Below are 14,507 nucleotides of genomic sequence, written 5' to 3'. Positions count from 1 at the left end.
TTTTTTTTACTACTGGATGAAAAACGGACGATTGTTTTAGACGCCTGTTCATACTTTAATGCAGCAGCATTGAAAGATGAAGATTCAGGCTCAGCAGTGTCTATTCTAGTAGTTCCTAGAAGCTGCCAGCAGGGGGAGCTGCAATGTTCCAGCTGCTTGGGATGGATCATGTTCTGCTTCTGCTCACACTGTACAAGCAGCAGGAGGCAGCAGCAGCAGCGCAGGGGTTAACATTAACCCTCTCCTGCACAGATTTGCATCACTGGGAGGTTCTATGGCTGCTGGGTGACACCTACAGGAGCAATCTGCCTCTTCAGTACATCTTTCGCTAAGCACAAGGAGAACACGTCTGGATTCCTGGGATTATAGACTATCAGTGCACAGAGCATCATTGGAGCACATGCACTGGGCAAGAAGATGCAGGAGAAGAAGGACACATGGAAATATTAGTTCCACAACTGTGTAATCATTGCATGAAGTCACTGCAGACCTGACACAGTGAGGACATCCCCCAAGAAGACAAGGGATTGCCTGGAAAGTAGCAGGTGCAGTGAGACCTCACACCTTCCACACAACATGCTTTGGCAAACTTGAAGTCAACCTGGCATTGAGATTCCATTTGGCAAAGCCAAAGGAAGGTGACATTGCAGAGATGTCAGAGCCCGAGCTGGACTTCTCCAAAGTGGAAAGTTTCTTGGACAGGCACCCAGATCTTTTTGAGGATTATCTCATCAGGAAAGGGAAACACTACATGGTGGAAAAGTGGCTGAAGAGGAACCAGATGTCCAAAACATCTTCTGTCTCTAGTGCTGATGAGAAGAGTAAGGAGTGTTGGGGGAACAGAGGAGATGGCTTGCAGAGGAGAGCATCTCAGAAGGAGCTGAGGAAAAGTTTTGCTCGTTCTAAGGCCATTAATGTGAACAGGACCTATGATGAACATGTCAACTCCAGAGCTCAGGAGCCTCTGACCAGCATGAGGAGAAGAGCCTTGCTCAGGAAGGCCAGCTCCTTACCTCCCACCACTGCTCATATTCTAAGTGCTCTGCTGGAGTCCAGGGTCAACATTCCCCAATATCCATCCACTGCCATTGACTATAAGTACTACCTGAAGGAGCACAATGAGAGGGAGTTCTTCTTGGAATTAGTGAAGGACATATCCAATGAGCTCAACCTCACCAGTCTTTGCTACAAGATCTTGATCTTTGTGTGCATCATGGTGGACGCTGACAGATGTTCCCTCTTCTTGGTGGAAGGTTCAACCAACAAAAAGAGTTTGGTGTCCAAGTTCTTTGATGTGCACGCGGGAACCACTCTATTACCTTCCTGCCGCACGGATAACTCCAATGAGGTCCAGGTGCCTTGGGGAAAAGGTATCATAGGTTATGTTGCAGAACATGGAGAGACAGTCAATATCCCAGATGCTTACCAGGTAGGTCATTATTCCTCACCTGGTGGCCTCACTGTCAGCTGTCACTGAGGGGGTGTGGGGTGGAGTGGACATGATTTGCAGGAGCATTCTCACTAAATGAGGTTCTCCATCTTCTTGTAGACCTTGACTGTCAACCACACATTTCACACCCAAGACTCCAATGAGGTTTGATAACTCCAGTTTCTGACGAAACCCTTGGGAATTACTGCTGTCTATAACTCATTAACATTTTATGGAGAATATATATTACTCATTCAGCAGATTGCTCAATCGTATTTTTGTTAGGGATGACAACCTGACAACCTTGGATCCTGACAATTCCATGTATTTGCTTATTGCCTGCTGTAGTGTACACATATTATGCCTCCTGATATCATACTATTTCACGTCATGTCATTGTAAATGGACTCTTAATTATCTGGGCTGCAGAAATAAAATCACTGCTCACCAAATTACCTAGCGCTTTATTAAAACGAACCGATTGTAAGGGTATGTTTCCACGTTCAGGAAACGCTGCGTTTTTGACGCTGCGTTGAGCCGCAGTGTCAAAAACGCAGCATCCAGATGTTACAGCATAGCGGAGGGGATTTCATTAAATCCCGTCTCCACTGCATTAAAAGACGCATGCGGCAGACCCGCGAAAACGCACTTGTGGCGCATCTTTTAAGAACGCAGCATGTCCTTACATTGCAGAAACAACGCAAGGACAGCGCATGTGACCTGCCAGTGACCTCAGGTGCAGATTTGGTCAGGATTTTACCTGCATAAAATCCTGACCAAATCCTGATGCAATCCTGAACGTGGACACATACCCTAAGATATTTTCTCGAAGGTATAACCTGGTTTTATAGATCCATGTCTGACAATATTCTCTTTTTCGTCTACCATTTTGCATTATTATTATTATTTTTGGTGTGTTTTATGCTTTGACCTCTATTTTGCATATTAGTGGAACACATTGTAACTTTCAGCAGCCGGACATATTTCCATGACATGGATTACACTACATTAACGAGCATTAACTACTGACCGTCAGTCGGACACAGACAGAAAAGGGCCCCTGTGCAAGAACAATATGTTGGCCCTAGAGCTCATCATCATGCACAATTCCACCTGCTTTGGTGGTAGAAATGGGCTGCTAACCTCTTGGGCCCCTGTGTGACCGGCCGCACAGGTTGCACCAATGCTATGTCCGCCCCTGCACCAGTCAATATAAATCCCCAAGATTTACTCAGAAGGTCATGTCAAGGATTTGTATTGACGTTTTTATTTTAGGGCGAATTGCTCTTTAAATCGGAATGCTGTTTTATCATTTTCTTGATGCTGCTGTTGGCTAGGCACGCTGAGCATATAAGAAGTCTCATTACCAATTCACTGAGCCGCTGTTCTTTGGTGCCGCTTCACGACGTACGTACTGTAGAGGTGTCATGTGCTTCGTGACTTGCAGTGTAGCCAGAAAGTATTTGCACCGTCTGCAGACCATTTATTGAAGCCTGCAATGCTGGCTAGGTTTGTGCGGCAAATGTTCAATCAAGTCAAAGAAAGTGCAAATCACTATTGCAAACATTGCTTTCATCTTTCCATTTTTTTCTTCTTACTTTTTGTAAGTGAGAATTTGCAGCTTTAGGGGCTGATGGCTGCCTAGACCTTTAAGGGTGGCATATCGAGTCCCTATGGCTTTGTATTACGGAAGGCACCCTATGTTTCTGTAAAATATTCTATATTATTATTATTATTATTATTTTGTTTTTAGTATTATTTTTTGTATTATTATTTTTTTATTATTATAATTGTTATTATTATTAGAATTTTTAATATCATTATTATTTTTAGAATTATTATTTAGTATCATTATTATTATTTAGCATTGTTATTATTATTTTTAGCATTATTATTACTATTTTTAAAAAATTATTATTATTATTGTTATTATTATTATTATCTAGTATTTTATTATTATTATTATTATTATTATTATTTTTATTTTTATTTTGCATCATTTATTCCAGGGTGCTGTACATGTGAAGAGGGTTTACATACATATAATACATAAATATAAAAGAAAAGTAAAGAAACTAAGGCTAAGTTCACACGCGCGTATAAAAAAATGTCAATTTTCATCTCAGTTGTCCTCTGTATGTAATCCAGATTATACATCAGTGGTTATTACAGTTTAGAAGATCACACGTTATAAAATTGCAAGGTTTCCATAAGAATTGTGTGCTATATGGTTGATCTGTATGGGATCCAAATTTTTTGTGCACCCATTGACTTGAATAGGCAAGTCTCGTCCGATGTGTAGAAGAAACTAGAAACTTGTGCATGGTGCGATTTTTTTTTTTTTACCTACAGAATTGGTTGGTGAAAATAACCCTTATCTGAACAGGTTATCTTAACCCCTTTACCCCCAAGGGTGGTTTGCATGTTAATGACCGAGCCAATTTTTACAATTCTGACCAGTGTCCCTTTATGAGGTTATAACTCTGGAACGCTTCAACGGATCCTGATGATTCTGACATTGTTTTTTCATGACATATCGTACTTCATGATAGTGGTAAAATTTCTTTGCTATTACCTGCATTTATTTGTGAAAAAAATGGAAATTTTGCGAAAATTTTGAAAATTTCGCAATTTTCCAACTTTGCATTTTTATGCCCTTAAATCACAGAGATATGTCACACAAAATACTTTATAAGTAACATTTTCCACATGTCTACTTTACATCAGCACAATTTTGGAACCCCAATTTTTTTTTGTTAGGGAGTTATAAGGGTTGAAAGTTGACCAGCAATTTCTCATTTTTACAACACCATTTGTTTTTAGGGACCACATCACATTTGAAGTCACTTTGCGGGGTCTATATGATAGAAAATAACCAAGTGTGACACCATTCTAAAAATTGCACCACTCAAGGTTCTCAAAACCACATTCAAGAAGTTTATTAACCCTTCTGGTGCTTCACAGGAATTTTTGGAATGTTTAAAAAAAATGAACATTAAACTTTTTTCACAAAAAATTTACTTCGGCTCCAATTTGTTTTATATTGCCAAGGGCAACAGGAGAAAATGGACCCCAAAAGTTGTTGTACAATTTGTCCTGAGTACGCTGATACCCCATATGTGGGGGTAAACCACTGTTTGGGCGCATGACAGAGCTCGGAAGCGAAGGAGCGCCGTTTGACTTTTCAATGCAAAATTGACAGGAATTGAGATCGGACACCATGTTGCGTTTGGAGAGCCCCTGATGTGCTTTAACATTGAAACCCCACACAAGTGACACCATTTTGGAAAGTAGACCCCCTAAGGAACTTATCTAGATGTGTGTTGAGCACTTTGACCCACCAGGTGCTTCACAGAAGTATGTAATGCAGAGCCGTAAAAATAAAAAATCTTTTTTTTTCACAAAAATCATTTTTTTGCCGTCAATTTTTTATTTTCCCAAGGGTAAGAGAAGAAATTGGAGCCCAAAAGTTGTTGTCCAATTTCTCCAGAGTAGGCCGATACCCCATATGTGGGAGTAAACCACTGTTTGGGCGCATGGCAGAGCTCGGAAGGGAAGGAGCGCTGTTTGACTTTGCAATGCAAAATTGACTGGAATTGAGATTGGACGCCATGCTGCGTTTGGAGAGCCACTGATGTGCCTAAACATTGAACCTCCCACAAGTGACACCATTTTGGAAAATAGACCTCCTAAGGAACTTATCTAGATGTGTAGTGAGCACTTTGACCCACCAAGTGCTTCACAGAAGTTTATAATGCAGAGCCGTAAAAATAAAAAAATCATATTTTTTCACAAAAATTATGTTTTTGCCCCCAATTTTTTATTTTCCCAAGGGTAACAGAAGAAATAGGACCCCGAAAGTTGTTGTGCAATTTGTCTTGAGTATGCTGATACCCGATATGTGGGGGCAAACCACTGTTTGGGCACATGACAGAGCTCGGAAGGGAAGGAGCGCCGTTTGTCTTTTCAATGCAAAATTGACTGGAATTGAGATGGGACACCATGTCGCGTTTGGAGAGCCACTGATGTGGGGGTTCAATGTTTAGGCACAAGTGACAACATTTTGGAAAGTAGACCCCCTAAGGAACTTATCTAGATGTGTTTTGAGAGCTTTGAACCCCCAAGTATTTCACTACAGTTTATAACGCAGAGCCGTGAAAATAAGACTTCTTTTTTTTTCACAAAAATTATTTTTTAGCCCCCAGTTATGTATTTTCTTAAGGGTAACAGGAGAAATTGGACCCAAAGGTTGCTGTTCAATTTGTCCTGAGTATGCTGATACCCCATATGTGGGGGGGGGGGGGGCCACCGTTTGGGCGCATGGCAGAGCTCGGAAGAGAAGGAGCGCCGTTTGGAATGCAGACTTAGATGGAATGGTCTGCAGGCGTCACATTGCGGTTACAGAGCCCCTAATGTACCTAAACAGTAGAAACCCCCACAAGTGACCCCATATTGGAAACTAGACCCCCCCAAGGAACTTATCTAGATGTTTTGTGAGAACTTTGAACCCCAAGTGTTTCACTACAATTTATAACGCAGAGCCGTGAAAATAAAAAATATTTTTTTTTCCACAAAAATTATTTTTTAGCCCTCAGTTTTGTATTTTCCCAAGGGTAACAGGAGAAATTGGACCCCAAAAGTTGTTGTCCAATTTGTCCTGAGTATGCTGATACCCCATATGTGGAGGGGAACACCGTTTGGGCGCATGGCAGAGCTCAGAAGGGAAGGAGCGCCGTTTGAAATGCAGACTTAGATGGAATGGTCTGCAGGAGTCACATTGCCTTTGCAGAACCCCTGATATACCTAAACAGTAGAAACCCCCCACAAGTGACCCCATATTGGAAACTAGACCCTCCAAGGAACTTATCTAGATGTGTTGTGAGAACTTTGAACCCCCAAGTGTTTCACTACAGTTTATAACGCAGAGCCGTGAAAATAAAAAAACAATTTTTTCCCACAAAAATGTTTTTTTAGCCCCCCACATTTTTATTTTCCCAAGGGTAACAAGAGAAATTGGACCCCAAAAGTTGTTGTCCAATTTGTCCCGAGTACACTGATACCCCATATGTTAGGGTAAGCCCCTGTTTGGGCACACGGGAGAGCTCGGAAGGGAAGAAGCACTGTTTTACTTTTTCAACGCAGAATTGACTGGAATTGAGATCGGATGCCATGTCGCGTTTGGAGAGCCCTTGATGTGTCTAAACAGTGGAAACCCCCAAATTATAACTGAAACCCTAACCCTAACACACCCCTAACCCTAATCTCAACAGTAACCCTAACCACACCTCTAACCCTGACACACCCCTAACCCTAATCCGAACTCTAACCCTAACCCCAACACACCCTTAACCCTAATCCCAACCGTAAATGTAATCCAAACCCTAGCCCCATCCCTAACCCTAATGGGAAAATTCAAATAAATACATTTTTTTATTTTATTATTTTTCCCTAACTAAGGGGGTGATGAAGGGGGGTTTGATTTTAATTTTATAGCTGTTTTTTAGCGGATTTTTATGATTGGCAGCCGTCACACACTAAAAGACGCTTTTTGCAAAAAATTGTTTTTGCGTCTCCACATTTTGAGAGCTGTAATTTTTCCAGATTTTGGTCCACAGAGTCAAGTGAGGTCTTGTTTTTTGCGGGACGAGTTGACGTTTTTATTGGTATCATTTTCGGGCATGTGACATTTTTCGATCGCTTTTTATTCCGATTTTTGTGAGGCAGAATGACCAAAAACCAGCAATTCATGAAATTCTTTTTGGCGGGGCGTTTATACCGTTCCACGTTTGGCAAAATAGATAAAGCAGTTTTATTCTTCAGGATAGTACGATTACAGCGATACCTCATTTGTGTCATTTTTTTATGTTTTGGTGCTTTTATATGATAAAAACTATTTTATAGAAAAAATAATTTTTGCATCGCTTTATTCTGAGGACTATAACTTTTTTATGTTTTCGCTTAAGATGCTGTATTGCAGCTCGTTTTTTGTGGGACACGATGACGTTTTCAGCGGTACCATGGTTATTTATATCCGTATTTTTGATTGCTTGTTATTCCGCTTTTTGTTCGGCGGTATATTAAAGAGTTGATTTTTGCCTCGTTTTTTTTTTTACGGTTTTCACTGAAGGGGTTAACTAGTGGGACAGTTTTATAGGTCGTGTCGTTACGGACGTGGCGATACTAAATATGTGTACTTTTATTGTTTTATGGGTTTTTTTTAGATAAAGAAATGTATTTATGGGAACAATACATATATATATATATTTTTTTTCCTTTATTTAGGAATTTTTTTTTTACATATGCGAATATAATATGCCCCGGGGGGGGGGGGGGGGCATCATATTATAGGGTCAGATCCTTGCAGAGCACTGTAACAGATCAGCGATCTGACATGCACTGCAGGGATGCTTGCTGGCGCCTCCTCTGAGCTGACGCTTGCAAGCCACCTCCCTGCAGGACCCGGATGGCCCCCCAGGGCCATATTGGATCTGGGGGCTGCAGGGAGGAGGAGGCAGGAGACCCTCGGAGCAACGCGATCACATCGCTCTGCTCCGAGGGTCTCAGGGAAGCACGCAGGGAGCCCCCTCCCTGCGCGATGCTTCCCTATGCCGCCGGACCGCTGCGATCATGTTTGATCGCAGTGTTCCGGAGGTTAATGTGCCGGGAGCGGTCCGTGACCGCTCCTGGCACATAGTGCCTGATGTCAGCTGCGATAGTCGCATATGACCGATCGCATATGACATACTATCCCGTCACTGGGAATTAAAGTCCCAGGTCACCTCGACGGGATAGTACGTCATATGGGATTAAGGGGTTAATATATACTTACCTTGCAATGTCTTCACATACTGTTCTGTTCAGATGTGTTTGCATTCCAGAATTCCAGGCGGCGGAAGTTCACCGACCGCCATATTGGGACACCCAAGTCCTCTAAAGTTTTTGCTATGAACTTTTTGCATTAAAGGACAGTTGTGTGTCTTCTTTATAGTGTGAGAACACAGGACAGAACATGGCAGGCATTTAACACGTCAGTCATTATGTGACAAATATATAAAAAACCTATTTAAGTACGTAGAAGTCACTTCACAGCTATGGAGGTGTCATGCATGTCATATTGAAACCTTCTGTTATTCATTTAAAGGGCGTCTGTCAGCACAAAATGACTGTTCAAACCAGTCAATGCCTTTTGTAAAAGTTACAACCCTGTTAAAAAATTGTGCTTTTAGTGTCCAAATCCATTGCTGCATTTGCCAGAATTTGTTGTTTTTTCAAAAGGTGCAACCTTTCCACCTACTTTTTTCCCCCCATATCTCTTCTCCATCCTCTGGCTCCTGTAAAGCCAAAACTGATAAGATGGGGGCTGAGAAAAATACAAAACTAGTAGATGGGAAGGCGAGTCCGAGGCAGGTCTCTGGTGGCTTCTCCTTACTCTGTCCCTATTGACTGACAGGTCTCTCCCGAGAGAGAGTCTAGGGATCGAGGCCGGGAGGCGCTGCTGGGAACCTCGCTTGGATTAGTCATCGGAGACTCTTTTTCAAAGATTGTTTTCTCTAGAACGCCCCATTGTTTCAGAGTGAAACATTCATGGCTGCAATAATGCCGCTAGATTTTGATTCATGCTGCTCGTGTTTCAAGTAGCATGAATGTTCTGTAAGGCTCCATTTAAATCAAGAACAGAAAAGTGCCCTACATAATGAACACGGAGGATCGTGATGCAAGGAAAAGTCTATGTAGAGAAGAAAAGTCCTCCAAACACAAGTTGTATAAAGAATAAACAATTTTATTGGAACACAAAATTAAAAGAATTTAACAAACCATACAGAAAATGAAAACAAGCAAACACTAGGCAGATGGGTGGGTTATGTCCAAAATTATGTATAAAGTATATAAATACCCAGGGTCCAGAGAGTTCCAGTGTAACCCCTTCAGGGACTCTGGACCCTGGGCATTTATTTATCTCCTGGACTTATATATATATATATGTGTCTCTATGTGATACTACTTACCTATTTTAACCTTGAGCTATGGTCTGTATTTTTGTCTCTGGATTCTCCTATGAATCACTTAATTTGTGTGACTTAATCTATCATACATTTAGTATAACCTTCTTTAGGAGTTACCAGCGACAAACCCCAGCATTGTCAAGTTAATTTATTTCTGTTGTTTTCTGCGCCTTAGTTATTTGCACCTTGCACTTTATTATCTAGAATGTTATTCTCTATTATTGCATTTGCTCATGTATGAATTAGAGCCTGTTCTGCAAGGTGTTGTACTTTATACATATGGGGCACCCGCCAGGGCCGTGGAGATACTCGGTACCAGGCCGGTTCTTAACGGCAGCAGTGACCCGGTCCATGGCCCTGGGCATCCATGTAAAAGTGAAATAAAGGGAAAATAAAGTTTATGGGAAAAGGGGAATTGTTCATGACACCCATGGTATTCGGCAATGAGATGGTGTCCGACGCTGCAGTTCAGATCCTCTGGGGCAGATGGTGACGCAGCAGAGTTTGTACAGCTCTCCACGGATAGAGCTAGTCCCAGGGCAGATATAGGTGTTAATTGTGATGATGGTGGTTGTGGTAGTTGTAGTGCAGGGCAAGTGGCACAGGAATAATTCAGAGGACACAGCTGGGTGCAGTTTTCAATGCTTTACTCACAGTTCTGCAGATTACTGTCTCCAGCCGTGTGCTGTGTCCTCCGGGTCTATGGTCCTGCCAACCCCCAGATGATTTGGGTACACTTTTCCAGGACTCCTCTCTTATGTTCCTTTCCTGACCGTCTCACTGCGCTGGTTCCCACTTCTCCTGCCCTACGCCTTCACACAGTGTCCCAAGCCGGCAGCCGCGGACCTTGTCAGCCTCCGAGTCCCCTTGCTCCTATATGGCTGCCTTTTAAGCGAATGTGTGTGTATGTGGCTGTGCCACATGCAGGTACCACAGCCTTCGGCTTGCTAGCTGAACCTTGTAGTTCTCCACTAGTCTTGGGGGCCGGTTCCCCCACTGCGACCTGGTCCCTCCACCCAAATATAGTCAGCGTGGATGCTGGCCCCACGGGTGGATTTCTCACTACCCGTGCCCCTAGGACCCCTTCTTGCTTCTGGATCTTCTCTCTTCAGCCTTTTCTCTCTCTAGCTCCCTTCTGAGCTAGAGCTCCTTCTGAGCACGTCTGCTTCCTCTCACTTACTGACTAAGTTTCTAGATCTTTCTTGACTCCCCCTAATGTTCCCATGACATCTCTGCTTTCTCCATCCACACCCTCTACCTAGTAACCCTCTCCAAACTAGGATGAGGCCATACTCTAATAGGGTATGCCCGGGTGCCCTGACTGGAGTGGTATGGTGTTGGATGCTGGTATTAGAGTCCTTGGTAGTGCCCCCTCCTTACCTGAGAGTGGGATACCACACCTCTGGATAAGGTGCAGTACCTCTGTGGCGACTGAACCCTCAGGGGCGCCACACATAATTTTGGACATAACCCACCCATCTGCCCAGTGATTGCTTGTTTTTATTTTTCTGCATTGTTGGTTTCCATCTCCATTTTTAAATTCTTTTAATTGTGCGTTCTAATAAAATTGTTTATTCTTTATACAACTTGTGTTTGGAGGACTTTTCTTCTCTACATAGGCTTTCCCTTTAAAGCAAATTTTTATGGTTCCTTAAACATTTAGCTTATTATTTAAAGGGGTTATCTGTGATTATATTTTTTTTATTTTGGGCATAAGTACTAACAGGCAGGCAGTTGCTACCTATCTGCCTGTTGTGCCCAGCGCCAATCTCCACTGTAACATTGCGATCACAGACCGCTCCTGCCGGCGATTCAGAAGCTCCCGCTGATGTTACATTGACAGAACAGCTTCTTTTCCACTTTGCTTTGTTAACGGGCGTGACTGCCAATATCATGCCATTTGACAACCGACCCCCTGGCCTAACTGCGGGAAGCCGACTGTCAATGACGTCAGCAGTCATGCCACTGTCACCAAGCAGCCCAGAAGATGAAGAGCTGCTCTGTTGACATGGAGCATCTGAATCACCGGCAGGAGCAGTTAATGTCCACTCTGTGTCAGTGCCAAGTAGAACTAGTAGGTAGTTACCTGCCTGGTAGTTTTAGGACCATAGTTAGTAAAAAAAATAGTCCTGGATAAACCTTTTAACTTCTGGATTCCCCTTAGATTGTGATACCAAGCATTCTTGGCTTTTGTACAGAACCACCTACTATAATTAGCTTGCCAGAATTAGATTTTTACTTGCAGACTCCTTCATGCATGAACAAACAGGATGATTTTTAGCAAAGTCAACGCCACCCAAAACAGTGGTTCCCCGGTGACTGTGGCTAAACTTATATACTGTATAGCAATTAAAGTTCAAACTTGCACAGCTATAGGGGGCGCAAGCTACGTGTGGATTAAAACAGATTTAATAATATTATGGCCATTTAGGCATTTATTAGCAAAGATATTACTTTTATAGAGATCACAGACTTCTGTCAGCATTATAATATATCTTTATTATATGGCTTTGTGTTACAAAGACAAGATGGCAGAAGTACAATGACAATAATTAAATCTTCATTTTTTATATTATTATGATAATTTGATCAAAGCTCATGTATTAAAATGACAGTAATTTTTGTAGATGTCACGAAGGCTACATTGGGATAGAGAGAGACCTCACGGTTCTGTAGTAGGAAGACATAGAGCCTCTGTGTGCTATTGTATGACAACTGTGTACTGAACTGTATTGTGTGAGTATTTGGAATATTTCATCCGGTTTGTTTGTTTTTGGAACTTAAAGGGAACCTGTCACCTGAATTTGGCGGGACTGGTTTTGGGTCATATGGGCGGAGTTTTCGGGTGTTTGATTCACCCTTTCCTTACCCGCTGGCTGCATGCTGGCTGCAATATTGGATTGAAGTTCATTCTCTGTCCTCCATAGTACATGCCTGCACAAGGCAAGATTGCTTTGTGCATGTGTGTACTATGGAGGACAGAGAATGAACTTCAATCCAATATTGCAGCCAGCATGCAGCCAGCGGGTAAGGAAAGGGTGAATCAAACACCCGAAAACTCCGCCCATATGACCCACAACCAGTCCCGCCAAATTCAGGTGACAGAGTCCCTTTAACCCTTCTTATTGATTATTTTATTGTAGCTTTCAGATTAATTATTCTATAATACATTCACAGACAAAAGTTTTGAGATCAAGACAAATTTTGGTTTTCCCAAAGTTTGCAGTTATATTTTTTTATAGTAGCCAGGGCTGCCACTAGGAATTTCGGGGCCCCATACTGGCAAAATTTTCGCCTTCCCCCTTGAGACTCCGCCCAGGCTCCACCCCAGCTTCGCCTTCACCCTTCGAACCTTTCACAGTCCCACCACTCACTCTTGGAAAAACTCCACTTCTCCATCACGTCCTCATCAATCAGATATTAACAGTTCCCATCAAACACCAGATCACATACATAGCCAGCAGCTTTTGTTCTGGCCAAAAGAATTATTAAGCCGCTACCACGACACGGTAGACTCTTTTTGCCGGACCCTACTCTACTCTAGACTATTAAATCTAAATATATTTTTATGTATTTTTCTTTAAGGGAATGAGTCACACCATGACCAAACCACATATTACCACCACATAGTGACCTATAATACCACATACAAGGGACAAATGCCATTAAACCATTGAAAGACCACATATTACTACCACATAGTGACCAAATAATACCACATACAAGGAACAAATACCACCACACCATGACCAGACCACATATTACCACCACATAGTGACTGAATACTACAATACTGATCATTAATAAAAAAAAACAAAACACAATACTAAGTGACATTATACACAGGAACTCTGTATTTACTGTCAGTGTACAGGTAATACAGTGATCACCAGTAACATTATACACAGGACCTCTGTATACATTGTCAGTGTACAGATAATATAGTGATCATTGGTGACATTTTACACAGGAGCTCTATACAGAGTATACAGTGTATAGTGTCAGTGTACATACTTGGAACACACTGACTCCTCAGTGACGTCTCTAGCTGAAGTCCTTCATCTTTGCTTTTCTTTTTCATACAGCGCAGACCACCATCACTTCTTCCTGCCAGGACTTATCTCTGCATAAAATAACACAGTTACCTAGAGCACGGCTTCCAGAGCACAATCCCCTCTTTTTCCCTTTCTTCTGCACTACACTTCTGAATATAGATATGCACCCACCATTAATACATAATTGGTTATTATGCAACCCACCATTCCAAATATAAATTATAATACACCACTGAGACAATTCTAGCTATACATAGCCACTTTCCCCACCTAATAAATATATAAATTAACTAGCCCCTGTACTCTTTCCCCCAATTCATTATCAGTCACTATACTCAACGCCCCCACAATGTACCTCCCGCACCCCCGACTCATGATATTTACATGCACATTCCACCCCAATTCATTGTTATATCTTCTCTATCCCACCCTCTATTCATTGTCAACAGCTCTATGCCCACATTCAATACATCATTTACTCCCCCACCCTCAAAATTCATTATTATTTGCTCTCTCCCGATCATCATTTGATCTCCCCACCTCCCACAATCAATTCAATTGCTGTTCCCCTTCCCTCACTCTCAGTCCATCATTTGCAGTCTCCCGTCCCCTCCCCCACTTGATCATGTGTAGTCCCCTACCCCCACTTCATCATGTGCAGTCCCCTTTACCCCCACTTCATCATGTGCAGTCCCCGTTACCCCATGTAATCCTTTGCAGTTCCTTTTAACCCTCCACTTCATGTGCAGTCCCCCTTTAACTCCCTCCCCACATCATCATGTGCAGCACCCCTTTAACCCCCCATATCATCATGTGCAGTCCCCTTTTAACCCCCTCCCCAGATCATCATGTGCAGTCCCCCTTTAACCCCCCACATCATCATATGCAGTCCCCTTTACCCCCCTTCCCGCATCATGTGCAGTCCCCCTTTAACACCCCAAATCATCATGTGGAGTCACCTTTACCCCCATGTCATCCCCTGCAGTTCCTTTTAAACCCCCACTTCATGTGCAGTCCCCC

At 42.5% G+C, this 14,507-nt stretch overlaps 1 protein-coding gene across 1 annotated transcript in view; it reads left to right on the top strand.

The window, feature by feature from the left end:
- Window positions 1-287: 287 nt before the first annotated feature.
- The window catches only part of PDE11A (phosphodiesterase 11A), a 572,166-nt gene continuing 557,946 nt past the window's right edge, over window positions 288-14,507 (top strand). The window contains exon 1 of the mRNA XM_069733206.1: window positions 288-1,429. Within this exon, the coding sequence (XP_069589307.1) occupies window positions 653-1,429 (777 nt within the window). The 5' untranslated portion in view covers window positions 288-652. The remainder of the gene's footprint in view (window positions 1,430-14,507) is intronic.

The sequence above is a fragment of the Ranitomeya imitator genome, chromosome 7 (assembly GCF_032444005.1).
Source record: "Ranitomeya imitator isolate aRanImi1 chromosome 7, aRanImi1.pri, whole genome shotgun sequence".
Lineage (NCBI taxonomy): Eukaryota > Metazoa > Chordata > Amphibia > Anura > Dendrobatidae > Ranitomeya > Ranitomeya imitator.
The sequence above is the reverse complement of the archived record's forward strand: the minus strand, read 5'-3'. Positions and strand labels throughout refer to the sequence as shown.